Source organism: Rhodofomes roseus (genome assembly GCF_022264815.1).
Source record: "Rhodofomes roseus strain CIRM-BRFM 1785 chromosome Unknown C8Q71scaffold_14, whole genome shotgun sequence".
Classification (NCBI taxonomy): domain Eukaryota; kingdom Fungi; phylum Basidiomycota; class Agaricomycetes; order Polyporales; family Fomitopsidaceae; genus Rhodofomes; species Rhodofomes roseus.
In genome coordinates this window covers 493033-519725 of record NW_025952970.1, presented here as the reverse complement: position 1 = coordinate 519725, position 26693 = coordinate 493033, and the positions used below count along the sequence as shown (strand labels likewise).

Sequence of the window (26693 nt, the reverse complement as noted above, 5' to 3'; positions counted from 1 at the left end):
CCGTACATTTCTCAGTACCAGCGGAACTCTCCTGACCCACCCCAGCACCGCCGGTTCGGTGAGTGTTTGCGCAACATTGCCCGACGAGTGACTCACTCATCGGCCACAGCTCATGCCCTCCACCGGCTCCCCGTCGACCCACCAGTGGGTCCGCCGCTTGAGAGCGGTCCGACAGGAATCTGGACCGGCGGTGTCAGCCCTGTACACCGTCATCCGCGAGCGTGCACCTACCGCTACCGGCTACGCGCGACATCGCTGCTGACCGGACAGTAGCTGCGGCGGTGACGTTACCCGCAGCGAGACAGCGGTCAGTCAATCCCTCCAGCAGAGCGAAGCAGAACTTCGCTCGCAGGTTGACGAAAGTGGCGTGGCGGCGAGTCCAACGTTCGTGCCGCGGATCGCGGTCACCATGCCACGTCGACGGGGAGAGCAAGCGCGCTGAATAGAGGGAGAGGGAAGAGGGTAGCGAGTGGACAGAGGTGCGTGGGCGAGCGCTGCTTAAGTGAGTGGCCAACAATACGGATGTTACAGTGTCGGAAGACGAACTGTCTTCCCGTATCGTTGTCAAGGGTCGGCTGCGGACGCGGCCTGCAACTGTGGCGGCTAGTCCATCGGACGATCGTTCGGCACTCCAAACGACTTCGCCGATCTCAAGCGCAATTCAGTGCCTTGGGAACGAGCGAAGTAGTATTCAGTCCCGGCACCGCGGACGCACGCGCACCCGATGAGTCGAACATCTGCGAGCGCGCACGGAGATTCGGGTCCATTTCGTGCGCTGCCGTAGGTGAGTAAGTACCATTACAGTGTCGGAAAACGCGCCGCGCGGATCGGTGGTCGTCACGTCCGGCGCTGGCTGGTCCCGATTACGTTCACGGTGTGCGTATGCTGCCCTCGATGACGGTACGCTGCCGGCGACATGGTGTGCTCGCTGCGTAGGACCGGGGTGTCTGTGCGGACCTGTCTCCCCGCAGCCGTCGTGCTTCAACGCGTCGACTTGCGCAACTGGATCCTACGGCATGACCGTTATCCTTGTATTTTCGGAGACTAGCAGTTCATCATTGTATGAACGGTGTGTGGCCTGAACGGAGTGTGCGCGCTGTCCGCACTGTGTGCCGAACGCAGTGTTCGTCGACTCAGGGTGATTGACCAATCAGTAGGTGTGGACGGCGATACGGCTCCTTGTGTGGGTCGAGTTTCGAATGTACTATGAAACCGCAACAGAACGCCTGTGCATTTCGTGAGTGAGCTGGAAGCAATTGAGTGTCAAGACGGATAGTTTACCTACTTGAGTGCTGGGTGTTGCACCTGGGCTGCCAGGCTGCAGAGATTGGCCTTGTAAAACCTCACAGACAGGGGGAGGTGCAGGCATCGCCGATAATACATACATGTATCTTCCCTTACAAGTCGCGGTTCCGGACGGCGTCCTGGTCGGTTGTGGTGCGTGTTTTGTGCGACGACTGTCACTCTACATTGTCTCACACGCAACCAATACTCACGACGTGGCATGAATAGATACTTTATGACTTATTCGTCCTGGTCGTTGTCGTCGTGAACGCGTTCAGTAAACCACGGCGGAGTGACATGGACATCATTAGAGACCTGTACACCGATGGGTTCCTGATATTCCTGGTGCGCCTTTCTGATCACCGCATCCTCACTTCAGTTCTGACCGCGTTCTACAGGCCTTCCTCGGTGAGACCTCTGTCCTGCTGCATGAGAGACCCGCTCATGGTATCCTCAGTATTCCGTGTCTCGAGGCTGTTGCCGAGTACCATCGGCGGGGTACGTGGCTTCTCTTGTCAGGACACCGTAGCGTATCCGCTCAAACGACCCCCAGGGAGACGACGTACTGTTGACACCTCTGTGCGTTCTCTCTTCTGGGGTGTGCCAGCGCGCTCGACTGAACGTCATTATAGCATCTCGTGGTCACTGGAAGGTGTGCTGAACACGCGGCTCTACTACAAAGTCAAGGACCTCGAGGTGCATCGCAAGCACTGGACGCCGTTTGCGCTAGGCGGCGACACTCATACACGGCAACGATCCGGGGTTCTCGAAGTTGTAGTGAGAGGGCATGCGATCCTACCGGGAAACCGTCCAAAGCATCAAATTTGTTCGAACACGGTATTCGGGAACATTGTATTTGCGATATTCGACAGGCGCACCGTCTCCTAGGAGACTACGTATTCGTCACGAGAAATCCTGTTCACTACAACTCGTACATAACCCACCAGACAAACCGTTTGTAATGAGGATCGAAATCGTAGGGTGGTCGATCAAGCGAGAACGCACATAGCCAGGAAGTCAGTCCTTTGAATCACAACATAATATAACCCATCTTCAAGTACTTGCAAGCACAGAGTATGACATCTGCGAGTCAGAGGTTTGAGAGCTCAACGTCTGCCTCCGACATTCCCTCCGGGTCGACCGCGCTGTTCCGTCCAAACTGTATGGACGCTGTGCCATGAGTAGGCAGGTCACCGTTCGTGGTCGTAGACCGGGTACCATATGCCGTGGCTTGTAGGAACCGATTTGAAGGATCGACGGCATCATGCATGTTGAGCTGCATTGCATGTCATCGGAGCGTATCAAACGCACATGGAGGGAAGTACGCACCAGTAGCCTTGATGCCAGGACGGAGAATGCCATTATTGCTACCCTTTGATTCCATGAGTTGTGAGAGCCTTGTCGTACACCCGTCGGAGCTGACTTACGGGAAGAATGCCGCGAATAATCCATTCTACAACGAGATCCAGTCAGAATAGTGGTTCACAAGGTTCGATGTAAGACGCTTACCCCGGCTACTTTCCACCCAACCACGTTTGTGACAATGGCAAGCACGACACCTCCGAAGTAGATCACCGAGTCCCGCAGCAGAACATAGATTATGGCCGGCCGTCTGTCTTCGAAGATCAACTGCATTGATCTGAAGAGCGAGAGGACTAACAGCAGGGTTTCGAACGTCAACATCGGCAACCAAAACGTCCACGCCCACGGCTTGATACCACTCGGTATACAGCCTGTGATTTCTTGCAGAGGGCCTGGCAGCGGTTCGACTGTGGTCGTAGCTTGTCAAATGCACGCATTCCGGCACAAGTCACTCAGTGCACTCACATACAGAGTCGTGTGCAATGATACCAATAATCGTGCTCTCGCTTGAGATGACACCTACGTAGAAGATGCAAAGGAAAACAAGAATTTTCCTATTACACCCATAGAGAGCGTAAAGGCGCATGATGTAGACAGCTATGTCACATTGAACGATCATAAGACTTGATAGTATGGCTGATACTCACTGCAAATCGAAATTTCATACGGTATGGAACCGTACGACAAGAAGTTCATCCAATTGCTGCAGCTTTCGTAGAATTAGCCATAATGACATGAGTGTAGATTGCATGATGCGAGTCACGACCTACAACTGCGCGAAGTTATGCATCGGCTTTTACACGAATGACGATCGATGAACGTACCTTTGCGTCTGAGTTATGAACGGTAGCAAGCACTATGGAAGGTGTCAGTCCGACTCTTGGAAATTTATGTAGTACAGACCAATATTGTCGAATCTACGAACCGGTGAGCAATGGCGACGACATAGCCGAAATAGACTTAATACGTACATGAGGTTGAACATGCTAATCAAACAGGGTGTGAATATTTACATCAGAACTCATGTCCCCTTGTGAACCACACTCACGGCCAATATCGGTTCTGATGAATTATGAAGACTTAGCCGGCGGTTCCAGTTTTCGAAAGAGTATATGCGCGGCTTACCCAGTAGAAGAGAAGATTCGTCCATAGAAATCTGCCTTGCCAGATATATCTGACCTATCAAAATATGGTCGATGAATCAGTGTCGAGAACCCGAGTGGCAGACGTACTTCATCGGCAAATGTCAGCACTATATGGAAGTGTAACGATTACGTGAGCGGGCAGTGACAACAGTATTGAGATCAGGCATACACCAGTCGTACAGCAAGAGCGCGAGAGAAAGTGCTAGAGATTAATGCTCTTTAGCTCCCATGAGCAGTCCGGAAAGTGTTGAATACTCACCCCACATCATACGCGTGATATGATAGTCTTCCATGGCGCTCTTCAACAAGGCCTCCTCCGCGTTCAGAAACGCAGTCAGTGGAGAAGTTGCGTTCGGTGAGCTGGAAGGTTCCATTGGGCTGAGCGTTCAACTAGCAAGCGGCTCGATGCATTATCTGTAGGTCGTGACGTTGCTTTTATGTATCGTGCCAGAGAGTATTATGATCATCAAGAAGGCATATACAACCACAGACGTACACGTCCTTCGGCGATAGAATGCACCTGGCAGGTGCACTGGCTTACTGATGAGAATCAGTAGATTTGTGCACATGCACGCCGAGTTAGGGCTGCCGAGACAGCAGATATGCCAGCGGGTAGCCATGAGTTCAAGACGACATGGAGCTGGTCCCTGGAGGGTTGATGACAGGTGAGCGTTTGTCTAAACTTTACAAACAGGTGAAGAGACCTACTTCACTGAGAGTTACGTCTACGGGCGGTCAGTCTTGCGGCGCCGATAGAGGTTGGCAGGTGGACACGCGCAACAAATCTCTGTAGTTCCGCATGAAGGCGCTGTGCAAACGCTGTCTAAACGGGCAGTGGCAGATCCCTCGTATGAAGTGAGCACCGCCCTTCGAACAGTGGTATGAATCACCCGTGTGCTGGTCCCTGGACGAAACCCCAGTACGACTAAAACAGGTGACACTCGTACCAGTACTGTTGAATACGATGCCAGTGGCAGTCCTCCTCCTCCTCCAGCGGTGGTCGAACAGATGACAGGTCAGACAGGCGCCACTATGAGCCGCCTGCGATCGTTAGACGCCCAATCCGCATCATGCCCGTATGTATGCCCTCGAAGTCAAGAATGACAGGAACGTGTTGCTGACGCGCTTTACCCTATGAGGTTCACAACCTGTCCTTCCGAGGTGGCTTCATCTTCGGTTGCATACGAATACTTCGGGCATAAATGACACACACAGGGAGAATCAATCATTCCATGCCGCTGAACGTCTACAGGAACAAGCTTTGTCCGAGATCAACAATGAACACGATAACATGGCCGACGACGTCCACGTCAAGCAACATGAATCTTGTTCTAAGCGCAGAATGAGTTCCGAATGGCATGGACAATGTCAAATTGTCTACTGACCGGTTCACTTCATCTTCGGTCGCCGCGCTTCGAATAGGGCTACCACTCCCACCAACTTCACTTCCACTTCTTCGAAACAGCCCTCCAGAGCGCGCTTGAGTTCATCGAGGGTGTCGTCCGCATTACCAAATATGCCTTTCTTGTTGTACAGGCCCATCAAACGCCTGCCGAACCAATTGTGCGACACCCCTGGGCCTCGTCCCAGTATGGTCGCGCCATACAGCACGCCGTCGGGTCGCAGAGCGTCCGCCAGATTAGCGAGTACCTTCGGTCCCTTGTCCTCCATTCTGCCCGGGAGACAATGGAGAAGATAGAATAGGGAGACAGAGTCGAATCGTCCGCGAAGGCTCTCGGGGAGGGGTTGAAACACGTTATGTTGGACCTCGTCAATGGTCCCCTTGTACCCCGCGTGGCGTAGTCGCGATGTCGCAGTGCTCAGCGTAGCCTCGTTAAGATCGACTAGGGTGACGTTCCCCGTCTTTGAGAAAGGGTGCACTGATTTCGCCGGGTAATACCCGGTGCCGACACCCACGTCTAGATGGGCACTCTCGCCCAAGTTCTTATGGAAGAACGGAAGGAGAGTGGAGGTCGTAGAGCATCGCCATGCCCAGGCATTGGAGACGACGAGGACGACGATATTGTATAGATGCAGATTGAAGCGTGAATAGATGCGAGCCGAGGGATCCATGCTAACGCGGTGCGTGAGTCCGATGAGGCTGGGGTACAAGATCAGGGGCAGAGTGCTCGGTGAAAATTACCGCGATAGTACCTCTTATGCGACTTCTCAAGGATCGAGCAGAAGATCAGAACATGGGTTCGGATAAGGCCGTATTCGGCTGACCATGTACCATCTATCAGTAATTGACTAGGTTCGGCGGTCGTGGGCATGTGCCAATCAAGGAAGAATAACTCACATAACCGTATCATTCTTCGAATGATATCGAAGGGAAACCCGTTGAACCGATAGTGCTGGAGCTCCAGGTCGGCTCTTGACGCTTCAAGGGCCGCTCTTGCTTTCCTCTGGCCGCAGGGCGCGGGCCCGACAAGGGCGACAGAAGTCGGAATCGGTACCTGGCCGCTGGATGCTGGACGCGCAGGCAAAGATGGTTGCGCGAGACACATGCGATGGCAACACGCCTGCTCGGTTGGTATGTCATGTCATTGTCCATTGTCAACAGCTACCTATTAACTCTTCACTTAGCCGCTACCCACCTGCTCGCCTCGCGCAAGCCCGTCGACCTCCGCATACACACGCCCGCATCGCCCGTTTATCCGTGCCGTCAATGCTACCGTGACACAGCCACCATCCAGCGTGCATTTGACCAGGAAGAGCACTTCCAGGATTCCGGTAGGATGACGTGAATGCCCTGCACGCGACCGTCAGTCACGCACCAAGCCGTACTGATCAACCTCACCTTGTCAAACCTCGTCACTCGTTCTCGCCTCAAGCATGTCTATGAATTGCCATGTTCACGCGGTCGTCTTCAAAGGCGGTCGTCCGTGTCCGGGGTGTGGCTAAGCCACGTCGCGCGAGTGTCCGCAAGTCCCCAGAAGCACCCGTACACCTCCCGGCCAAATCGGTACACGCTCAGCGGCGCTGCGTCACGTCGTCCTCCAGGAGACTGTCAGTCCAGGCAAACGTCAAGTTGATACGAGCTAACATACCGGTCGGCCCTTGCATGCATCGCGCAGTGGTCCTAGGAGAGATTGCGGCGAACCACGGTGATTGGACAGCACACAACAATCTTTCGACTTTTTATGCTGCCGGTTTGAACCGCAGGTCCGCGACACGTACGAAGCAGTAGGAGTCGTACCTTCCTAGAGGCGGTGCTTCACCAACTGCCCTCGAGCACTGCCGTATCGCCGCTGATGGCCAGGGGGTCACGAGCATGAGCGCCGTGGGCTTGAGGGACTGACTGTCCCACTCGCGCACGAAGTCCTCTGCACGAATAACAGTCAGTTTCGACTCGCCGCTCTCCTTGACGGCTTACCCTCCGGCTACTACCGGCTGACTCGCGACGAGCCCGCCGGTTTTTTGGATCGTCATCCCCGGTGTGCCTTGTTCGCGCGTACCGCCAAGATCTAAGGTGTGTGGTTAGTGCAGGTCAAGTCCCCGAACTGACTGTTGTCTCACTCACCTGTGGCTCGGGCGTACTGTTGACAACGCGGCAGCGCGCTTCGTGAACCTTCAGACCCGCTGCACATGTTGACCTGGCTCACGCGACATGCAGACGATGTATGTCAACGCAGGCGCATGCTCAAGGCGGTCGGTACGTGACCGAGATCCCCCATCCTAAGAGACATGGTCAGCCGCCGCCTATCCTCCCCTCCGAGCCTCGCGCGGATGTCGACGTCACGCATCCGTACTCATTCATGACCAAGTCGCCGCTCCCCGTCAGACGCCTCGACTATCGCTGCCTGCGAGGGCCAGTCATCGACACGCCTGGTATTCTGGCAACCCCCTACCGAGAACGTGAACACGCTGGAGATGGCTGGGAGCATAAGCACCGTTGAGTACATGCGTGCTATGTTCTGTGGACGCGTACCTTCGGATGCGCGACTCGCAGTTGGTTGACGACTACGTCGGTCATCCTGTTCTCCTCGAGCTTCCAGTTGACTCCCGCTTTGCATGGTGTAGCACGACACCTACATGTGCGCATGACTCCCTCCGAGTCCGCGTTAGTGGCCTTTTCGGCCCTGTTCCGGCTCCCGGTCGAAATGCCTACAGTTTCCACGTGGGTCATTTGAATCTTGAATCACCACGGGCCCTCGTCTGCTTGTTCCCAAATAGCTGCCTAGTCGAGTGGAAACGCTTGCACGTACCTCAACTTACATTCTAAACAGTGCTCACCGAAGGTCGTTCACGCGGAGAAGGGCGGCGCAGGCGCGGCGTGAACAACATCAGCCGGGTGCGTCCGCCTCTGCCATTTGGTGTGTGGTACTCACGCCATCACAACGTTCTAGCTGACACGGACAGAGGTCACGTAGCGGGCCGCTAAGATAGAGCTCACTCTTTTGGGGAAGCTTAAAAGGCTGGCACAGGGTGCAAGACGAGCGAACCACTGCGTTCAAATGCCGGAAAACATGGACGGCAAGATCCTTCGACAACGACATCCTCAAGAAGCTCGACGCGCTCGAGCGGGAAGAAGGGATGCTGTAGACGAAAGGGCTCTGGACCATCATGGTGAGTAGTGAGAGAGATCGTGAGTGCCCTCGTGTGCGGACGCATCAAGCTTAGCTCTGACCTCACCACTGCCACGTACGACCACAGCCGGATCGAAGAGTGTGCGGCGGCCCTGGCGAAGGTCGCCAGGTGAAGCGGGAGAATGCGTGCGAGTAGGAGGGGGAGGGGGAGACGCAGATGTGTGTTAACGAGGGGAGCGGGCCGGAGGACAAAGCGGAGCGGATGGACGTCGGTCGGAAGGACACAGCCGACGCCAAACAAACGGGAAAAGGCAAAATTGTCAAGCGCGGTCGTGGCGAAGAGCCAGCAGGAGCAAGGCCGGATCGACGGTTGGATGGTTGCACGATGCTGCTGTATGTCTTGCGTTTTCTCGCTCGTTGTGCTCATGCTGACCGTGCATCGGCCAGCATGACAAGCGACGAACCTGCGGGATCTTGGCCGGAGGAGACTGAATATGCTCGTAAAGGAGGGCGAGCTGCATCGCGTGCAAGGTCAAGATCTTCCATGTTTCCACCAGCACTTAAGTATCTCGATCAGGGTCTATATACACATGTGTATGCGTTGTAATGTGAACACCTCCACACCAGCCCGTCCAGCCAAATTCGCCAATGTGCAGTCCGTCATAGCAGCAGGGCTGAGTCCTCAGATGCACGATCTGCAGAGTCATACCGCATGAGAGCTTCAGGACGCGAACAATACTGCAGGACGTACCATGTCCACCACTTTACGGCGAGCGCCAACACTCTGTCCATGTCGAGCCCTGTGCGAACTGGCGGAGGTCGAGACGAACGGGATGTACGCCTATGACTGCAGTCATACGACGCCACAACAAGCCAGCGCGATATTCTGGGGGGATCCAAAGAAAGAGTTCGTCTTGAGGGCCGGTGATCCATCCGTCTTCTGTCATACCGAACTCCGCACCATGCGACTTCCAGAGATCGACGAGGGAGGGTGAACCGGATCCCGTCACGATCACGGGTGCATGCGATGCCCCGACGGTCACGTCCCAGATACCGATAGTGTTGTCCTCTGAACCAGTTGCGATGTGCCGAGCGTCTGGCGAGAATGCGATTGACGACATGTACCGCGTGTGTCCTCTGAGAGGCGGCAGGACCAGAGCACCTGTCTGAGCATCCCAGACGCGAACCGTTCCGCCATACGACGCGGACGCGACGTGCTTTCCGTCGGGCGAGAACGCGAGTGACGTCACCCAGGCTGCGTGTTCAATGCATGACTGCTCGATATGGGTTTGGAGATTCCAAATGCGAACACGCCCCGAATAATCGGAGGTATACGCAAGGAGCTTGCCATCGGGCGACAACGCGACGCAATCCCCACTGGCACGCCATTCGTCTGCCTCGAGCGGCGGCGCAACACGGGTACCAGTGTCCGTCTCCCAAACCTGAATGGTGTCATCGTTGAAGCAGGCTGCAATGAGCCTGCCATCCAGCGAAAACGTGGCGGATTTTAAGCTGCGATCGGCTTGGGATGACATGTCGATGTCCACGATGTGGGCACCCTTCGCCGACTCGACAACCTCAATGGACGACTCCTCCCGCCACTTCGACCGAAGTGCGATCCGCTTGCCGTCCGGCGAGAACGCGCATGCCCGCGTACCATCCTTTGCCCAGTATCCATTGTGTGGCCGTTCACCAGAGTTGCTCGTCTCCATGTCCCACACGTTGATTGCAGGACCACGATGACCGTCGTAGTCCTTCGAGTCGGGCCAATCTGAACAAGATACAAGATTGATCTTGTTGTCATTCACCAAGAATGCGATGGCTACTGGCCAGCAGCCACAGTCGTGACCTAGTCCCAGCAGCGGCTCTCCGACTGCAGCACCTGTATGTGCATCCCAGACACGAACAGTTCCGTCGTACGATGCAGATGCAACCTGTCTGCCGTCCGGCGAGAACGCGACCGACGTCACGAGGGCAGTGTGCCTGGGCCGCTCGCCAATCGAATCCGTGTGCCCCGTAGTAGTCTGGGCTGCATCCCAGATACAGATGTCCCCGTCATCCGAGGCGGATGCAAGGAGGTGACCATCCGGCGAGAAGACGACCGATTCGACGGAGGCTGTATGTCCCTTCAGCACCCGATGACCGGCAAGTCTGCCATCCTCGAAGGACCAGACGCGGACCGTGAAATCACCCGACCCGGACGCAATGAACTTGCCATCCGGCGAGAATGCGAGCGAAAGCACGCCCTCTGTGTGTCCCTCGATCGGCTGTCCAATTGCATCACCAGTCTCCGCGTCCCGGACACCACGGATATCACCGTACACAACGAATGCGCTGTCTGGTGAGAATGTAGCTGCCGATGAATCCGATGGTTCTGCAATCTTAGCGCCTGTCTCTGCATCCCACAACCCAATCCCCGACTCCTCCCGAAGGGAGGGAGGGCTCTGTCAAGTAGAAACGATATTGCGCCGGGGATGCCGTGTCGCCGTGGGAAATTTTTGTCCATATACGGTACGCGCGATACCGCATAGGGAAACTGTCCACATGCAAGCTGTGCGCTCGCGTCTGACCGAGGCTTTGCTTGGCTCTGTGTTCCGCTCGTGCGGCCGGATCTTCCTCCGGTTTTTTCCGAGCATATATAACATGCCTCCTGCCACTATTATCGAGACATTCACTTCAACACATCTTGTCTTCTCCCCTGAAGCAGCTGCCATTTCCATGTCACAACAACTAACTAGTATTGCCCCTACTTCCCAACTACCAGATAGGGCCTTGGGCTCAATACTAGTTTTACCAGACAGTGTCTCAGGCCCACTACCAGTTTTAACAGATGATTCTGCAGACTATATACCAGTCTCATCATCAGACAGCATACCACATACAATTGCAAGTGTCTCCAATGACACAGTCCAAGGCATCATGAATAGCAATCCTTCATGGTTCTATTATACTGATGATTATTACCTGCAGCAATTACAATCCCTTACCAGAGCTGAATTATGGGCTGCTGTTTGTACATGTGTTGATCAGACACAAGGTATCAGGCAATCCAAAGCATCTTTGGCTAAGCAACTACTGCAGCATTTCAACTCATCTAAAGTGTTATTGGCAAATATGTCAGATGTTCTCCTGTGCCAAACATGCAACTGCTCTCTGCTGCTCAGTTCACCATTCCACTGTAGATATATAATTTTGAAGCATTACTATATACAATTATATGGCTGCAAGATTCTGAAATGTCTATGCCAATCTCCTATGCTTTCCAGTATAGCACATGATGTTGCTCATTCAAGTACAGTTCCTGATATAGACCCTCATATTCTCAGCCAACTGAGGTGTTTAGACAAGGACATTTTAGATCATTGTTACACCATATTTCAGACTGACCACATGAAGAGCAAAACAAGAGCAATGCAAATACTGGTTTCCAAGATATTGGCCATTAAGCAATATATCAGTGACTTGAGTATTGCTGAAGTGTACCAACAATACTTCACAGCTGTGACATACAGTGGCAACATGTTATCTAATGTGCCAAATCCATGCAATATTGTTGAAAGTATCTTGATTGCATACTATGGTGATGCTGTGATAAATGCAATATTCCATAACACACTCCCAGAAATAAGGAAACAGCGGCAAGTTCAGTATCAAAGAGACTATAGAAGGTTGAAAAGACAAGACAAGAGCATACAACTAAAGCAATCATACCTCAGTGAAGAAATGAATTGGCCTACCATACCTAGCACTGAGACTGAGCTACAATGTGCATACAATTATTGGAAAGCAACACAATGGCATTCTCCTCTCATCTGCTCTGTGTGCTCTAGCAGTGCCCATAGATTGAAAACAAAGATCTATGATATGAATCAAATCCCCAACATAGTGCATAACATGTCTGTTTTGCAGGTACATGACCCATGGATTATTCAGAAATGCATTGTACAACAAAATTCCAATGAGTTCTTGTATGGAAATGAATTTGATGGCTTCATGTTGGATAAAAAAAGGGCTGCTATGCAGTGACCCTATCAATCACAGAATAGCACTATGTTCAGACTGCTACAATTCCCTAAAGAAACCAGCTATGCCCAGATATGCACTGGCAAATAATCTATATAGAGGTCATCTTCCTACTGAATTTTGTGACCTTACATGGGTTGAAGAGATGGCATGTGCTATTTATCATATCACTGCCCATGTAACCTGTTTGTATGGATTTTCAGAACCTGGACAGCCAAAGATTTTTCATGGAAACACCATAACACGTGATATGAATGTCATATCAACAACAACAGTGCTTCCTAGAACTCCTGCAGACATCACTGGGTATCTCCCAGTTGTATCTATTGGACCTCATAAAATCAAAGCCAGTGACCTGGGCAATACATTCAGAGTGCAAAAAGCCAAAATATGGCATTTTCTTCTTTGGTTGAAGCACCCTAACAGATTATATGAGCAGATCCTGTTGGATCAGAGTAACATAGATCAATTTCCAGATGATGGTGTTCTTCCTGGTGTTGATGCTCAATTCATCCAAGACATTCACCAAAAAAGTGATGAAATCTTCCAAGAAGAAACAGCAGGTTTTACAGAACATCCTGCAGAGGCATTTATGCATGACAACTCTAAACATGCAGATGATCAACCAACTGTACTGCTGGAACACACAGGTGTATCTGACCCAGAAGGAGACAGCATTAGTATACAGTAGTGATGCTGATACTTATGTTCCGCTTTAGGTCTATGTTGTACCACTAAAGCGGAGTTTGAAATCTATGTAGATTATTGTATCATCTTATCTACACCACCCTCACTGCTCAATCGATGTTCATTCATATTACGGTTCAGGCACCCACATGGAGTCGGGGACGGCGCTTGCGCCGCTACAGGAATGTTGCTATAGCTAGTATAATCGAATACTGCAGCGATTCGCTTGCCATTGGGCGCGAACACAATCGAAACAAACTCGCGGTCGTCCGAGTCGTATGCCGATCCTGCCAGTTCAAGCAGTTGGCCGATGGGGTCACCCGTGTCCGCGTCCCATTTGCAAATGGCGAAGTCGCGACCTTTCGGCATTGTGATACCGGCTGCGACCCACTTGCCATCGGGCGAGAACACTACCAAGCTGTCGGATGTGGCATCCATAGGTACTTTGAGCGACCGTCCATTGGGGCGATCCAGTGTAGTGTCCCAGATATGGACGGCACTCGAGTACCAGGCATCCCAGGACACAGCGCGAGATCCGTCCGGTGAGAGCGCGAGGCGAGAATGCGGAACGTCAGGTCCCTGCCGCGGCTGGCCAATTGACTCCCCTGTCCTTGCATCCCAGCGGCGGACGCGGTCATCTGCGGCAGACACAACGTACCTGCTGTCGGCTGAGAAGGCTATCGCTCGCCTAATGGATTCCCGAGAATGCTCGTGTATCTTCAGGAGGGGTAACGGTGTGAGCCGTTCCGCAGTATCCACCGTCAGTCCACGCTCGAGCAGACCGAGATATGCCTGGCCGATCTCCGACTCCGGAGGCGTGAATGCGAGAGCCGAGATGTATATATGTGGCGCGCTGTTGACGATCGGCGTCCGGAAGCGAATGAGGAAGTCATACGCGTCCTGCAGAAGTCGCAGACATTGTGACACATCCGCGTTTTCCGTGTTTCGAGTGGTTTGCTGGGTGTGGACTCAGCATGTATCCACACCACACCACGTGAACGGACACACCTTGTCCCGGAGCCAGACCTCCAGCCTCTTGACCAGTGAAGAGGCTACATCCACATGGTTACAGACACTCATCACCTCCAGCCAGTATAGGAACTGTTGTCCAAAGAAAGCCAAGACATCTTGAGTCGCTCGTTCCTCCGAGACGGATGACATCGTCAGGTGTTCGATCCAGAATCGACACGCGTAAACGAGGTACGAAGGAGGGACTTGCCGCAGTTGCTGCTCTGCATTGATAGCGTACGACGTGCTAGAACCCGACACGTTGAAGCAAAGGCCAGAGTTCATGGTCTCGAGACACCCGAGGAAAAGGTCGCGATGTGTCGCTCCGGTGTCTGCAGCCCATCGCTTCAATCCTGACCGCATGTGCGTAGTGAGGTAGTCGGGGAAGGAAGCATGGTATGTCGTCACTGGGAGATCGTCACGGTCGGGGACGTTGATGACGGAATGCAAGGCGACCAGCGCCCCGCGCATCTGCTCATGGGTGAGGCGCAGCAATGGCGCAAACTCGGGGACAGAGAGGGGACTGCGCGTACAGATGACGGCGTGGAGGCATCGTAGAACCACCTCCACCTCATTGTTCTCCAAGCCCTGAAGAGCCTCCTCGAGGATGTAGTCGTACATCTCATCGATACCAGTGAGAGCGGTCGCGCGTGAAGAAGTCAGTGCTTGAAGCCGCATCCCCGGAGATGCGTTACGCGCTTTGATATATTTGCATGCCGTGGCCGCGTAGATGAACAGGCCTTCAGAACGAGCCGCAAGAGTGCTGATATCATCTGTGGACGCCGGAACGGCTTTGAGTTCTTCGGTCAGATATTTCAGGATGTCGGCGTCGACGACGTTACGGGTGATATCCTGTAGCCGCATATGTTTGCGCGAGTCCGAGTCAAGGGGCCCAAACATGTCCCTTAGGCCTGCCTCCGGCCGGCTGGTCACGAAGAACTTGAGATGCAGCTGAGGTGCCTGGTCTACGATGACATCCAGGAGATCTTTAGGTGTAGCAGCGTTATTGCTGCGAGGCCACTCAAGTTCGTCGACAGCATCAATGACAAGCACCGGCGCCGCGTTTGCCGTGGTGAATGCGATCTTGGCGGGCCTCGCGATCAGGACATCGAACTGTTTTTTGATCACAAACTTCGCGACATCTGGGGCATCTTGAAGAGCCTTAGCGACTTCGGCGGCGAATGTGGGTGAATAGTGCGATAGGAAGTACGCAAGTGTGTGGAAAATGGACTCTACATCCTGCTGCCCAGCCTTGCCGCCGCGAGAACAGAAGAAACTGCCTCCGAGGCGGCTTTTCCCCTCCAGCGCAGCGCACACGGTCTTTGCGACGGTGCTCTTGCCTGTTCCAGCTGCTCCGTTCAGGATGAATATCGGTCGTGCATCCGCCAGTGCCCACGTATATATATCGTCCAGGAGTTGGATGCGTGTTTTCTCCGTGCAGGAAGGGATATGCATCGCATCGTGATGCGCGGATACAATCGGGTCGAGCCGCTGCATGAGAGCTGCAGGAAAGAATGTGTCAGAGCAAGCCAAAGTGAGGTAGCCGTGACGGCGACTGACCTAACTGGACCAAGTTGTCCAGTTTCGCATCCGATGACTGATTGAGCGTACGTAGCTCTCCCAACCCCTCAATTTGGCGCACACTGACTAGCATCTGCATCCTTGTGAGCAACGACATCGTATATTCGGGCTGAGACGAGCCTACAAGGAAAAGGTCCGTGGCATCCCCGACAACACGGAGCTGTCGTTCGACCTCGTCGACGTCGGCTGGAGCAAGAGCGATGCGTGTAATGATGTAACGCTCGCGTTTCTCCCGCACGACGTTGGTCACTCTATCGATCATACTGCAAATAACAGTTGAGTCGCATCACAAACCACATGGAAGCGTGGGCTACGTACTCCGCGACCTTCTTAGCGCACTCCCTCATCTCGGCCTGACTATCTGGTGGCAGAGACTGGTACTTCTTAAGTATCGTCGTCATGAAAGACACCTTCTCTGCGATGCTCTTGAGTTTTTCCTGCACGTCAACGACCGTCTGATGAAGCAAAGTTAATCGATAATGTGGTCTCTAGTGCATGTTGACGTACTTCGACCCAGTCGAGGATTCCCAGCAGACCTCCCACGGCTAGCTTGAGAGGGGGAAAGACTTCGGCGACCCCCTCCGTGACCTCCAGCACACGCTTGAAGACGGCTAGGCCTGTCATCCCCGCTGCAGTGGATTTGACGCTGGGGCTTGGATCGGCAGGCTTGCTGGTTGAGCTGAGAGCGTCAAATTCGGAGGTGCCCGCTTCCCAGTGGACATCCGAATGCTCGAGCAGCGAGTCTGCTTGCGGGCGGACTGCCCGGGAGGTGGATGCTCTCCGAGTTGAAGATGAAGGTGGGCTTCGCAACCTCGGGTCGCCTGAATTGGCAGGCTGGTCGTCGCCTGAACTGAGAGCGTCAGATCCGGGGGTGCCCGCTGGGAGGAGGGTATCCGAATGTTCGAGCAGCGAGTGTGCTTGCGGGCCCACTTCCTGCGAGGTGAATTTTCCTCGAATTGAAGATAGGCTTCGCGACCTCGGTATTTGCAGGGAGGGCGAGGGATGTCTCCAATGCAGGAGAGATGTGAGACGATGAGACCCCTCCGCTGTCGAAGCCGGTCTCGCAGGTCTCGGAGCTTGCGCGGGCGTAGAGGGCTGAGGTCGACGTAAAACATCGAGAAAGCGTTTCTTTCCGCCTTTACGCTTCTCAGTCATGGCGGTTGAGGTGGGAAAGCGAAACTGCACGGGAGAGGCAAAGGCAACGATGAGAGTCAGGGCGAGACCTGCGCGGGGACTTCGAGGATGATACGTGCTGATAACGACTTGTGAGCAGAGCTTAAACTCAAACTGACATGAGTGCTTCCGAGGACACAGAACACGAGGCTTATAACGCGTAGTGCGAAGTCCATTACACATACTATGTTGATTGGCGAGCGAAACCCGAGGCAGTACTCACCAGCACAGGTGAACGATGTTCTCCACCTTGTACTCGACACTCGGTACGCGAAACGCGCACACAAATACGATAGTTGGGGAAACCAGCAAGCGTCTAGGTTGCGAGGACTTGGGAGGACGTATAGGGCATGATGCGGCTGGAGCATACATATGGACTGGGCGGTATGACGATGCGTTTGAACGCATGATGTTGGCTCTCGCAGTCTCTTCGTCCTTGTACATGCCAGAGCCTCGTCCATCAGTTGTATTTCCACCAATGTCAGGCGCAGCCATTGAAGAGTGTTCAGCTCAGGACGCACAAGACCATTTCAGGGTAGGAATACAGCGCGTACTATAACTCTAAGACCATAGTCAGCCTACGGCCAAATGAGCACGATGTGGCGACGCACCTGAAGGACAGCACAGTCGACTCCGTCCATATCATCAATCCCATTGCTGGGCTCGCTCGTCCGAGGGAGGTAGAGCACTGACAGGGACCTGTGAGCCTGTCTAGGACAAGCACGTAGAATGCGACGACTTTCTTGGGTTGTATGCGGCAGGATTCCCATCTTCCCAACAAAGCTTCGAGCCTTCGACTGCGGACCCCTTGCTGCAGCTACTAGTAGTCGACGGGGATCCGAAAAGACGGCAGGAAGGATGCCAGCGGACGCGTCAGCTGGGCGTGCGTGATACGAAGCTCCAGGATTCGACAAGAGACAAAGGTGAGCATGTATATATACTATATTACTGTGAGGTCGCGCGCAGTGTTCGCCGTCGGTGGAGGTCGATGGACAAGTCCAACGTCGATCGCGGAGCAGACGCGCTAGCCTCGGCGCCCGTGGGCATGCCGAGATTCGTCCGGGCAGATCCTTGCGCGCCGACCACTTTCTGAGTCCCGACTGCCTCTTGCTCAGGCTGTCTCCGTGCTGCTATTCGTAACGCTAGGTGTTCCCCCTTGACCAACCTGAAGCCGTCTGCGAGCTCTTCTCTGCGACGACTCTCTCGGACCTCTACGGCTTCAAGCTTCATCCATGCGCTCCCCTCGCCCTCGGGCGCGCAATGTCGGGCGTGCATTTCGGGCGACCACCGGTTCGAACACCCCGGCTTCTTCCTCGCCCTGTTGCAGTTCAAGCCACTTGCGTCGCTCGACCTGTTCATGACCTCAGTTCACCGTTTCACAGCTCCGCCGCATCATCTGCGCCTTCCCCCTGCCTCGCCGACCTGACGCTCCGGGCAGACGTTTGAACGCGGCAATGTGGGCACCAGTTGACAGCTGCAGGCAGAGTTCGAGATACGTATCCGGCACCTGAGCATATACATCTGCGACGAGCGGATGCGGACGCTCGTCGACTGGATTGTCTGCGCAGGGACCCGGACCTGCACGGCTCTTGACGATTTGGCAGTTGGATTCCAAGAGTAGTCTTCACGACAGAAAACAGACAAGCTCCATGTCGCAGCTGGTCCATCCGTGGCGCGGTACACAGAACGTCCGGTGAGTAACTTGGCCTTGTCGATGCCGATTCTACCTGATCTCTCCATTTGTGACGCAGACTCCCATCCCCACGGCCCGCGAAGCACCTCGCTGCGCTCAATATCACTCTGCTCAGTGACCTCACCCCGCAGACCCTGCCGCCCGCTACCTGGATCAGCGTAGCCGACATGCCTCACAACGTCTTCTCCATTGTCCGAAGCCTTCAGCTCGAGCGTATGACGATGTGGTGCCGGGGTACAGTCGACGATCAGTTGGCGACCGAGCTCGACGCTGTACATGCGCGGCCTGCATGAAGTCGCAAGCCGGCCGTACTGTGGCGTGCTGAAGGAGGTCAAGGTCGACGAGGCGGAGGAGCAGAGCTGAAACAAGCGTGATCGGTCAGAGGCTCGCGGGCGTGTATCGGAGTTTACTCCGGCCGTCGTATGGAGGCGGCGTCATGAGCGGGCATGTATCTGCGCGTGCTCGTACCTCAAGGGCTGTGTGCGGTATAGCGCTGCACTTGGAACAGATACCGCGTAGATCTGGACGCAGTTCCTCTGCTCGCGTTCTACTCACGCTCAACCTAATAGTGCTCATATCCGCTAACACGGCACAACTACGGTGATCTAACGGCCTCTAGAGTCTCTGCACGTACGTAGCCAGAGACCTTCCGAACAGTGCCGAATAGCCAGGTTAGTATCAGCCCGTCGTGTATGATCGTTATACAAGGCTGAGTCTTACCAGGCAGTTCGCCATATCCGCGACGGTATCGAGTCGTTCTCAATCTGAATAGAGGCGATCCGCACAACTTGACGAATGGAGCAATTATGAAGACATTTACTACGACTTCGCCCCGCGATACCTTCCATCCGCTCACTCCGCCTGCATCCCGGTCGAAGTATTCGAGCTCATCGACCACATGTTCGCTCCTGCGACGCTGTGGTCTGTCGGACATGAGTACACGCCAGCACGACGACCACTTTCCAACTGGCTCTCGCTGTCTGTCCGACTATCTCAGCCTAAAGCCATCTAGCTCTTCATTGCGACGATGACCCTTAGCTACTGAGTCATCAACTCGAAGCCTGACACTCTTGCGCTTGGATTCGCTTAACTCATTCCACATCTGGGCATACACCGTGGCAGCACGGAGTTAGCGGAATGGATCTATGAGCTCTCCGGTGTTGGCACGGGGCCTCAGTACGAGGACGGTACTCGAGGCGTATGTCTCCGGTGAGTCGCCATTACGGTGTCTGAGCCCTCTCATGACTGAATCTTTATTGTAGACAGCTCTATTCTCGTTTGCAACAATACCAGAGACGTCCACGACTTGATAATGGGCCGTGCTGACGCGTGCACGCACTCGGCCATCTACGCAATCCGGTTTGCGCCCAGCCGGCTCGCGGGTACTTGGATGGTATGTCTTCGTCCTGGGTGTTCAGACAGGAGCCGCTACCCACCCTCCACGCGGTCTGGGACTTTGTGGATACTTACATGACGTCCTGCTATGCCTCAGCGCTGGGCTCTGCATTGCGTCGCGCCTTCAGTGCTTGTGTGGCATGTCTCCGTGATGGCTCGCAGAGAGCTCGATGTCCGCGCGAGTGAGAGGTGCGTTCGGAGCGTGTATTGATGTTAGGCCATGTCTGATTTCCGGTCGACTCTAGACGACCCCGGGTATGAGACCCTCCCGTGCATACATAACGTGAACTGTCGCACAAAAGAGCTGTATGTATCCAGTCGCCAATCATAACGATGTATCGTATAATTTGAAGCCTGTCTTTATGCACACATACCAAGTCGTCGCGGCAAGTACATCGATGGAGAGGAAGTGTGCCGCGCTGAATGTCTCGTTACATTGATGGGACTGGACTTCAGTAACAGCGCAACCCTTGTGCCGCTAGAGCGCTCCGACGGGCTCGATGAGATGGTACTGGCGATACGACGTGTCTTGAAAGCGCTTGTCTTGATTCATGGTCGGAACGGAGACTACGACGTGGCGGACGAAACGCTCGCCGGCCGGCCTATATATGCGCATATCTGGCGGCTGGGGATCATACAGTGAGTCACCTGTTTCGTGCGGATGAGGGAGCACAGTACTCACATCTGCATCAATCAATAGGTCTTGAACTGTCTAGGAGATCTCAACTAGACCACGAGCCGCACCATGGCTGCAGCAGCAGTGTGAACTGCTCGTGGATGACGACTGCATCTGCCTTGTCCCGTCGCCAATGCAACGACCCTGACCTCCTTAAGCGCATTGAAGTATGACCGGCTCATCACCTCGTGCAAGTTCTGCACGTCCAGCTCCTCCTCCGTGGTATCTATCAAGGCTTCGCTTATGCTGTCGGTCACCTTCACCTCGATCTCGATCTTAATACGCTCGAGCTTGTCGCTCCGGACGGTCCCAAGGATTTTGTGTAAGTGTTCTGCTGCTCCGGACCAGCAAACGAGGGGATGACCTGCTAGGTCTAAGGTGCCGAGACAGAGCTCTAGTGATCGCAATGCGGCGCTGGTGGTAAGCTTTCCAAGATAATCTGCGACCACACGTTACCAGGGTCAGACATGTAACTACGGTATATAAAATGAAGGACGAACCGGGTGGCAAGTCATATGGCACCGAGTAGCGCAGAAGAGATGGACCAGCGGCTTCGAGCAGCTCATCGACTAGGCTAGTATCCAAATCGTCTGAGACATCAAGGCCACATACTGTATGATTAATTCTTCGAGCATCTCGCAAGATCCGCGACTGTGCGAGCCAGTGGATAATGATTCGAGATGACTTTGAACCCGTGCGCAGGTCGAGGCCGAGATACTCAAGCTGGAACTGTGTAGCGTTCGCACGAATTGTGTGAGGCGGGCCGCGAACATTGCCGTGCAGGCTAAGGCTATTCAACCTGGGGAAGGCATTGATGATCCGACGCAGCTCGAAGGTATTGAGCCAGGCGTAGGATAAATCTAGTGATCTGACCGGCTAGAATTGCGACAAGGAAACAAAGAAAGAGGAGTGAATGGAGCCATTCGCGGGTCAATAGCAAAGTCCCTGCAACCAAAGTTCCTGCACGCCAGCCATCGGCAGTGCATGGATGAAGCGGTGGTCTTTTCTGTTTCTCCCAAAGTAGGGGCCATACGGGTCCTTCCCTTCGTACATCTTTGAGACGTACAGCTCGCGCGTCGTTATGAGCCAGTGCGCGATGCGCGGAGAAGCCCAATACTGCTCGAGCAACATGAGGAATACTTTTCGCTCTCCAATGTGCATGGAATGGTAGAGGCTGCGCATGGCCAGCGACGCGTCTGTGGTCGACCCTCCGCGACGCGCAACGCGAGATATTGACGTGTTTGACGTGTTCGCATTATACGCGTGTACGGCAGCGAGCCGCGGAAGGAGGGGGGAGGAAAGCGGTGAGTCCTAGTTCTGATCTCAGTCTCGCCGAGTGCTAACCCCAGGCGGCCTCAACCGTCAGCGCGAGGCGCGCAGATGGGAGAGCGCACACGGCATGCGGGCGGGAGGATGCGCAGGGAATGCGAGCGCTAGGGTGGGCGAATGGGTTTGTATGACATGCGGTTACGAAGGGCGGGCCTGGCGGGCGCGATACGCGGAGGCACGCGCCACACTTGTGCGAGCGGGTGCCAGGGGATGAGGTGTGTAAGTGGGGCGAGTAGGGCAGGTGCGAGGGAGGTGCTCGGTGGGCGAGTGAGACCAAGCGAGTTCGGCAGTTCGCATGCGCGCGCAGCATATGTGAGTAAATTGAAAGTCCGCGAGTACCAGCAAGGACTGAGCGAAGGCGGTGGTGGCAAGATACACGGAGGCGGTCACCTGGGCATTGCCCAACGCATGCCTCGCACGTAAACTAGCCACCATACGACTAGGCTTCATCTAGAGCTAGCTTTCTCGTCCGAGGCTCTGTCCGGTGCCCGAGTCCGGCCTTCGAGGTTGTCACTCTCGGCTCCTCCGCAGGCAGCAGCGAGAGTGCGGAGACCCCGCAAGGTGACCTCGACGTCGCTCTCGAGCTTGTCTATGCTCTACTGCTCCCGATCTTGTTGCGCGTGCAGAGAGCTCCACCGCGCGCTGCGCACTTGACAAACGAGATGGGCGATGTCCTACAGGTAACTCAGCAAAAGCGGACTAACGTATTAATCACAGGGATCGCTTGCCCAGATCCAGAGTGATGAATGAGTCCTCACGGGAACCCAAAGTCTGCGCATGCAAGGTAGCAGGAACTCGCCCAGGCATACGTTGCCGCCTATATGCGTCGTCAGTCATCAAGGCGAAACATGTCAGGAGCAGAAACGCACCGCCTAGGTCAATCAGTAGCCGTGTCACCTCTGTATCCAAGAGCGCAGGGACGACATCGGCGACCTGGGGCTAGAGGCCGTAGTAGTAGTCCTCGGGCTCGAACGAGCCAACGAACATCTGTGCCATGCGAACGACCGTGAGCAGATGTAACGCAGTGATGCCCTACGAGCTACGTACCACGCCAGTCTTGTTATCAGGCAGGATGTCTCCACAGGATGTCTCCTCCGTAGATCGCGGTCAGGCTTGGCACCAACTGCGACGGGATCCCGACGCCCAGCGAGTGCGACGCCGCCAACGCTGCGCGGGTCTCGCGAGTGCGCGCGGCCGAGCGGCCGCCGCCCTACGTCGAATAGTCCACGCCGTTCGTCTTGTTCTTCGCCGCGCAGCTGTCTGCTCAGCTGTTGATCAACACCTTTCCAAACCGTGAGGATGGGTCAACGAGTATGTATGTCAGCACGCACTACAACGCCGCGTCCGTGAACGGCTGTCCGAGGTAGCCCGGCAGGTTGGGTATGACGACCGTCTCGGGCTCCGTCCCGTTCGCGAGGATGAGTTCCATGGTCAGGTTGTCCAGGTCGGGGAACACCGGGCCCGCGAGGTCGCCGAATCGTTGCGAGTAGTTGCCCCCGTTGATCCTGTAGCTGCGAACACGCTGTCCACGCGCGCGCCGTGGTCGAGGTAGTTCCGCGAGGCAGTGTCGGCGATGTAGTCTACGTACGAGTACACGGGGTGCCTTCGATGCTCACGACGCATGCACCCGCAGGCCGGGCTGAGTTGAAACCAATTGAGGCGTAGTAGCCAGTGTACTCCGTGCCACAGAGGGAGATGAAGTCTACAACACCGGCGACGATGTAGACCTCTTGAGTGCCGTTGACTTCGAGGGAGATCGCCGGCGCGGGGAGTAGATTGTGGAAGGTCTCCCAGACGCAGTACGTGTACGAGCTCGTGTGACCGTCATTCAGGCTATTGACCAAATCGAAGAGATCCGTGTTGAACGCGTGGTCGGACTTTCATAGGGGACATCAGACGCGTTAACATTGCGGATGACATAGAACATACCGCATAGCCTGTGCTCCCAATCCGCGCCAACTCGTCGCGGATGTACACCGCTGGCTGACCAAACTCGGTGACGGAGGCCACGTAATAGTCACCCGAGGTGTAGAAATCACCATGGATCGACGTCGAGGACATTCTGGCGCAGAGTCTCATTGAACGGGAAGTAGGACAGACGAACGCGTGCGTCAGCGGGGACAACACAGGTTTCTCCATCAATATCCGCGCATGAGTCTTGTGCGCGGGTCTCGTACGAGGAAGCCGTGGCGGTTCCCAGAAGCGCAGATGCTGTAGCAAGAAGGGCGAGGTCTGTCGTTTTGGAGGGCATCGTGCGAGGACGAGGACCGGCGAGTGCCTAGTATGTGCGGCAATGCGGGGTGTATGCGTCGTTGTCATCGCTTGATATGCACGAGGAGAGTGCGAGCGTGGCCACCAAGACACCTGTAGCATCGCACCGAAGGCGGGCGAGCAGCGGGGCCGTCCAACAGCATGTAAGTACAAGCGCACACAAACTGGGCGGCAGCGTCCACGGCGAGCAACACACGGTCACGTGTGCGCGTCCCCGACGACCAACGTCCAACGCACGCACCACGCCCGCCATCCCGATCGCACCCCGTCGCATACGTCAGCTGCTGTCATGCTGCGCCGCCCCACGACCCACCTGCGCGACGATCATGGCAGCGAACCTCCGACGTCGCGTCAGACGAGCGACCGCATCCCCTTCCGAGTCTGCAGTCGACCTCATCGGCACCACTGGCACGACAGGCCCGGAAGAATAGGGGGCGCGCGATGCACTCTGGGCATGTATGGTATAGAGGAATACGGCGTGGTATGCCGTACAGGCGGAGGGACTGCACTTCTTCGCGATGTTGAAGACTTCGGATCGTGCAGGTACGCGGCCGTATGGTGTTCATTACACTGACACATAGCATACATCCAGTGTCCCAAGAATTCTGTGCAGGAACCGGTTGACGCGTCTCTGTTGTGGGCTGCTTATCTTCACCTCGCGATCGGACCTCCTCAATCCCGCCCGTCACTTCGCCGCACATGAAGCACGGCCGCCCGCCGTTCACGTGCGTGTGCTGCTGTCAGTCCCCGGGGATCCGCTGGACGCGCAGGCAATGTTCGCGCGAAACACAGGCGATGGCAACACGCCTGCCCGGTCGGTACGTCATGCCATTGTCCATGGTCAACAACTACTCATTAACTCCTCACTTAGCTGCAACTCATCTACTCGCCTCGCACAAGCCCGTCGACCTTCGCATATACCCACCCGCATCTCCTGCTGATCCGTGCCGTCGATGCTACCGTGGCACAGACGCCATCCAGCGTGCATTTGACCCAGGAGAGCACTTGTAGGATTTCAGTAGGACGACGTGGATGCCCTGCAAGCTATTATCACTCACGCGCCAAGTGTATGGATTAACCTCGCCTTATCAAACCACATCGCTTGTTCCCGCCTCAAGCATGTCTATGAGCTGCCCTGTTCCCGCGGCCGTCCACTGTACAAACGGTCGTCTTCACAGACGGTCGTCCGTGCCCGGGGTGTGGCTAAGCCACGTCGCGCGAGTGTCCGCAAGTCTACAGAAACACCCGTACACCCGCCGGTCAAATCGGTACATACTCAACGGCGCTGCTCCACGTCGTCCTCGAAGAAACGGTCAACACAGGCAAACGTCAAATTGATACGACCGAACATACCGGTCACCCCTTGCATGCACTTGCGTGCATCGCGCAGCGGTCCTAGGAGCGATCGTCGCGAACCACGGTGATTGGAGAGCACGCAGCAATCGTAACTGGCTTCAGTCCCAGGAGTGATCTGGATTGGCTACAGCGGCCACGCCGGATTAGCTTCGCTCCTCTCGACAGATTAGATTCCTTGTACTGATTACGAACGGCGCAGGGGGCTGGCGCACTCAATGGGTGATGTGTACCATGCACAAGGTACTGATCGCGCTCGCTTCGTTGTTTGCTTGTCTGACGCTTCCGCAGTGCGCCGTTCGTAGCGCGATCATGGAGAATAATGGTGCGCTACCCTCTGCTGACGGCATACAGCCGCAGCAGTCCAAAGCATGGCCTTCAAACCACATCCGGGGACTCGTCAATTCGGGGCGTGTAGCATGATAATGCGGATGTCCTGCACCCATGTCTCGCTGGTCTCATATGTTCGGTTCTTGGTCTGATTCTGTGCCCGCAGAGACAGCGTTCAAGCTGAACAGGTGTTAACACTCGTCAGAGTCGGCCTTCCCAATCCGCGAGCTATGCCGCCATGTCTTCGAACGAGAGCATACTGTAGTGTGGTTTTTCGAGGAGGGCCTATCATCATGGGAGATAGCTGAAATGGGACACAAGCGAAACATCGACACAGGCCGCGGTCGCTCGCGCGGATGTCGACGTCACGCATCCGTACTCATTCATGACCAAGTCGCCGCTCCCCGTCAGACGCCTCGACTATCGCTGCCTGCGAGGGCCAGTCATCGACACGCCTGGTATTCTGGCAACCCCCTACCGAGAACGTGAACACGCTGGAGATGGCTGGGAGCATAAGCACCGGTGAGTACATGCGTGCTATGTTCTGTGGACGCGTACCTTCGGATGCGCGACTCGCAGTTGGTTGACGACTACGTCGGTCATCCTGTTCTCCTCGAGCTTCCCGTTGACTCCCGCTTTGTATGGTGTAGCACGGCACCTACATGTGCGCATGACGCCCTCCGAGTCCGCGTTGGTGGCCTCCTCGGATCTGTTCCGGCTCTCGGTCGAAAGCTCTATAGTGTCCACGCGGGTCATTTGAGTCTTAGCTCACCACGAGCGACGTCTCGTTCCCAACGAGCTGCTTCATCGAGTGGAAACGCTTGCACGTACCTCAACATTTTCAAGCGATACTC

At 55.1% G+C, this 26693-nt stretch overlaps 9 protein-coding genes across 9 annotated transcripts; 4 read left to right on the top strand and 5 right to left on the bottom strand.

The window, feature by feature from the left end:
* The first annotated feature begins 1561 nt into the window (after positions 1 to 1561).
* On the top strand, positions 1562 to 2292 carry C8Q71DRAFT_131305 (uncharacterized protein). Its single transcript, XM_047916481.1, has 3 exons — positions 1562 to 1629; positions 1683 to 1863; positions 1917 to 2292. Exons 2-3 carry the CDS (start codon positions 1714 to 1716, stop codon positions 2244 to 2246), a joined length of 480 nt encoding a protein of 159 aa, XP_047777391.1. The 5' UTR covers positions 1562 to 1629; positions 1683 to 1713; the 3' UTR covers positions 2247 to 2292.
* C8Q71DRAFT_130794 (uncharacterized protein) lies at positions 2274 to 3438 on the bottom strand. Its single transcript, XM_047916479.1, has 6 exons — positions 3294 to 3438; positions 3112 to 3243; positions 2794 to 3053; positions 2712 to 2737; positions 2614 to 2656; positions 2274 to 2560 (listed from the first exon to the last, which is right to left on the bottom strand). The coding sequence occupies exons 1-6, from the start codon at positions 3340 to 3342 to the stop codon at positions 2375 to 2377; spliced, it is 696 nt and encodes a 231-aa protein (XP_047777390.1). The 5' UTR covers positions 3343 to 3438; the 3' UTR covers positions 2274 to 2374.
* Positions 3439 to 4937: 1499 nt separating this feature from the next.
* On the bottom strand, positions 4938 to 5979 carry C8Q71DRAFT_130759 (S-adenosyl-L-methionine dependent methyltransferase). Its single transcript, XM_047916477.1, has 2 exons — positions 5177 to 5979; positions 4938 to 5122 (listed from the first exon to the last, which is right to left on the bottom strand). The coding sequence occupies exon 1, from the start codon at positions 5862 to 5864 to the stop codon at positions 5181 to 5183; it is 684 nt and encodes a 227-aa protein (XP_047777389.1). The 5' UTR covers positions 5865 to 5979; the 3' UTR covers positions 4938 to 5122; positions 5177 to 5180.
* A 6326-nt stretch (positions 5980 to 12305) lies between these two features.
* C8Q71DRAFT_710536 (uncharacterized protein) lies at positions 12306 to 13034 on the top strand (the record flags this gene model as incomplete). Its single annotated transcript, XM_047920746.1, has 1 exon — positions 12306 to 13034. The coding sequence occupies one exon, from the start codon at positions 12306 to 12308 to the stop codon at positions 13032 to 13034; it is 729 nt and encodes a 242-aa protein (XP_047777388.1).
* Positions 13035 to 13064: 30 nt separating this feature from the next.
* On the bottom strand, positions 13065 to 15922 carry C8Q71DRAFT_130729 (uncharacterized protein). The gene is made up of 4 exons (XM_047916476.1): positions 15599 to 15922; positions 14039 to 15540; positions 13180 to 13987; positions 13065 to 13122 (listed from the first exon to the last, which is right to left on the bottom strand). Exons 1-4 carry the CDS (start codon positions 15879 to 15881, stop codon positions 13106 to 13108), a joined length of 2610 nt encoding a protein of 869 aa, XP_047777387.1. The 5' UTR covers positions 15882 to 15922; the 3' UTR covers positions 13065 to 13105.
* Positions 15630 to 16867, top strand: C8Q71DRAFT_767166 (uncharacterized protein). Its single transcript, XM_047924215.1, has 4 exons — positions 15630 to 15882; positions 15938 to 16072; positions 16137 to 16623; positions 16657 to 16867. Exons 2-4 carry the CDS (start codon positions 16019 to 16021, stop codon positions 16716 to 16718), a joined length of 603 nt encoding a protein of 200 aa, XP_047777386.1. The 5' UTR covers positions 15630 to 15882; positions 15938 to 16018; the 3' UTR covers positions 16719 to 16867.
* A 3491-nt stretch (positions 16868 to 20358) lies between these two features.
* C8Q71DRAFT_724881 (uncharacterized protein) lies at positions 20359 to 21738 on the bottom strand (the record flags this gene model as incomplete). The annotated part of the gene is made up of 7 exons (XM_047921652.1): positions 20359 to 20482; positions 20563 to 20564; positions 20706 to 20995; positions 21057 to 21130; positions 21169 to 21207; positions 21242 to 21432; positions 21523 to 21738. 7 exons carry the CDS (start codon positions 21736 to 21738, stop codon positions 20359 to 20361), a joined length of 936 nt encoding a protein of 311 aa, XP_047777385.1.
* A 1477-nt stretch (positions 21739 to 23215) lies between these two features.
* C8Q71DRAFT_859244 (uncharacterized protein) lies at positions 23216 to 23946 on the bottom strand (the record flags this gene model as incomplete). The annotated part of the gene is made up of 3 exons (XM_047927605.1): positions 23216 to 23396; positions 23470 to 23762; positions 23815 to 23946. 3 exons carry the CDS (start codon positions 23944 to 23946, stop codon positions 23216 to 23218), a joined length of 606 nt encoding a protein of 201 aa, XP_047777384.1.
* Positions 23947 to 24382: 436 nt separating this feature from the next.
* Positions 24383 to 25642, top strand: C8Q71DRAFT_130236 (uncharacterized protein). Its single transcript, XM_047916473.1, has 3 exons — positions 24383 to 24699; positions 24749 to 24974; positions 25028 to 25642. The coding sequence occupies exons 1-3, from the start codon at positions 24446 to 24448 to the stop codon at positions 25232 to 25234; spliced, it is 687 nt and encodes a 228-aa protein (XP_047777383.1). The 5' UTR covers positions 24383 to 24445; the 3' UTR covers positions 25235 to 25642.
* Positions 25643 to 26693: the final 1051 nt, after the last annotated feature.

Excerpts from the sequence above, each read along its gene's own strand:
- C8Q71DRAFT_131305 (XM_047916481.1), top strand. The coding sequence starts at position 1,714 with ATGAGAGACCCGCTCATGGTATCCTCAGTATTCCGTGTCTCGAGGCTG. Across the intron at positions 1,864-1,916 it reads GACGTACTGTTGACACCTCT|CATCTCGTGGTCACTGGAAG; the intron begins GTGCGTTCTCTC and ends ACGTCATTATAG.
- C8Q71DRAFT_767166 (XM_047924215.1), top strand. The coding sequence starts at position 16,019 with ATGAAAGACACCTTCTCTGCGATGCTCTTGAGTTTTTCCTGCACGTCA. Across the intron at positions 16,073-16,136 it reads TTTCCTGCACGTCAACGACC|TCGAGGATTCCCAGCAGACC; the intron begins GTCTGATGAAGC and ends ACTTCGACCCAG. Across the intron at positions 16,624-16,656 it reads TTGCAGGGAGGGCGAGGGAT|ACCCCTCCGCTGTCGAAGCC; the intron begins GTCTCCAATGCA and ends TGAGACGATGAG.
- C8Q71DRAFT_130759 (XM_047916477.1), bottom strand. The coding sequence starts at position 5,864 with ATGGATCCCTCGGCTCGCATCTATTCACGCTTCAATCTGCATCTATAC.
- C8Q71DRAFT_130794 (XM_047916479.1), bottom strand. The coding sequence starts at position 3,342 with ATGAACTTCTTGTCGTACGGTTCCATACCGTATGAAATTTCGATTTGC. Across the intron at positions 3,244-3,293 it reads GTATGAAATTTCGATTTGCA|CTGTCTACATCATGCGCCTT; the intron begins GTGAGTATCAGC and ends AATGTGACATAG. Across the intron at positions 3,054-3,111 it reads CATTGCACACGACTCTGTAT|TCGAACCGCTGCCAGGCCCT; the intron begins GTGAGTGCACTG and ends CTACGACCACAG.
- C8Q71DRAFT_130236 (XM_047916473.1), top strand. The coding sequence starts at position 24,446 with ATGCTGCGCCGCCCCACGACCCACCTGCGCGACGATCATGGCAGCGAA. Across the intron at positions 24,700-24,748 it reads GAAGACTTCGGATCGTGCAG|TGTCCCAAGAATTCTGTGCA; the intron begins GTACGCGGCCGT and ends GCATACATCCAG. Across the intron at positions 24,975-25,027 it reads GCAACACGCCTGCCCGGTCG|CTGCAACTCATCTACTCGCC; the intron begins GTACGTCATGCC and ends CTCCTCACTTAG.
- C8Q71DRAFT_130729 (XM_047916476.1), bottom strand. The coding sequence starts at position 15,881 with ATGATCGATAGAGTGACCAACGTCGTGCGGGAGAAACGCGAGCGTTAC. Across the intron at positions 15,541-15,598 it reads GGACAACTTGGTCCAGTTAG|CTCTCATGCAGCGGCTCGAC; the intron begins GTCAGTCGCCGT and ends TCTTTCCTGCAG. Across the intron at positions 13,988-14,038 it reads AGGTCTGGCTCCGGGACAAG|CAAACCACTCGAAACACGGA; the intron begins GTGTGTCCGTTC and ends GTCCACACCCAG.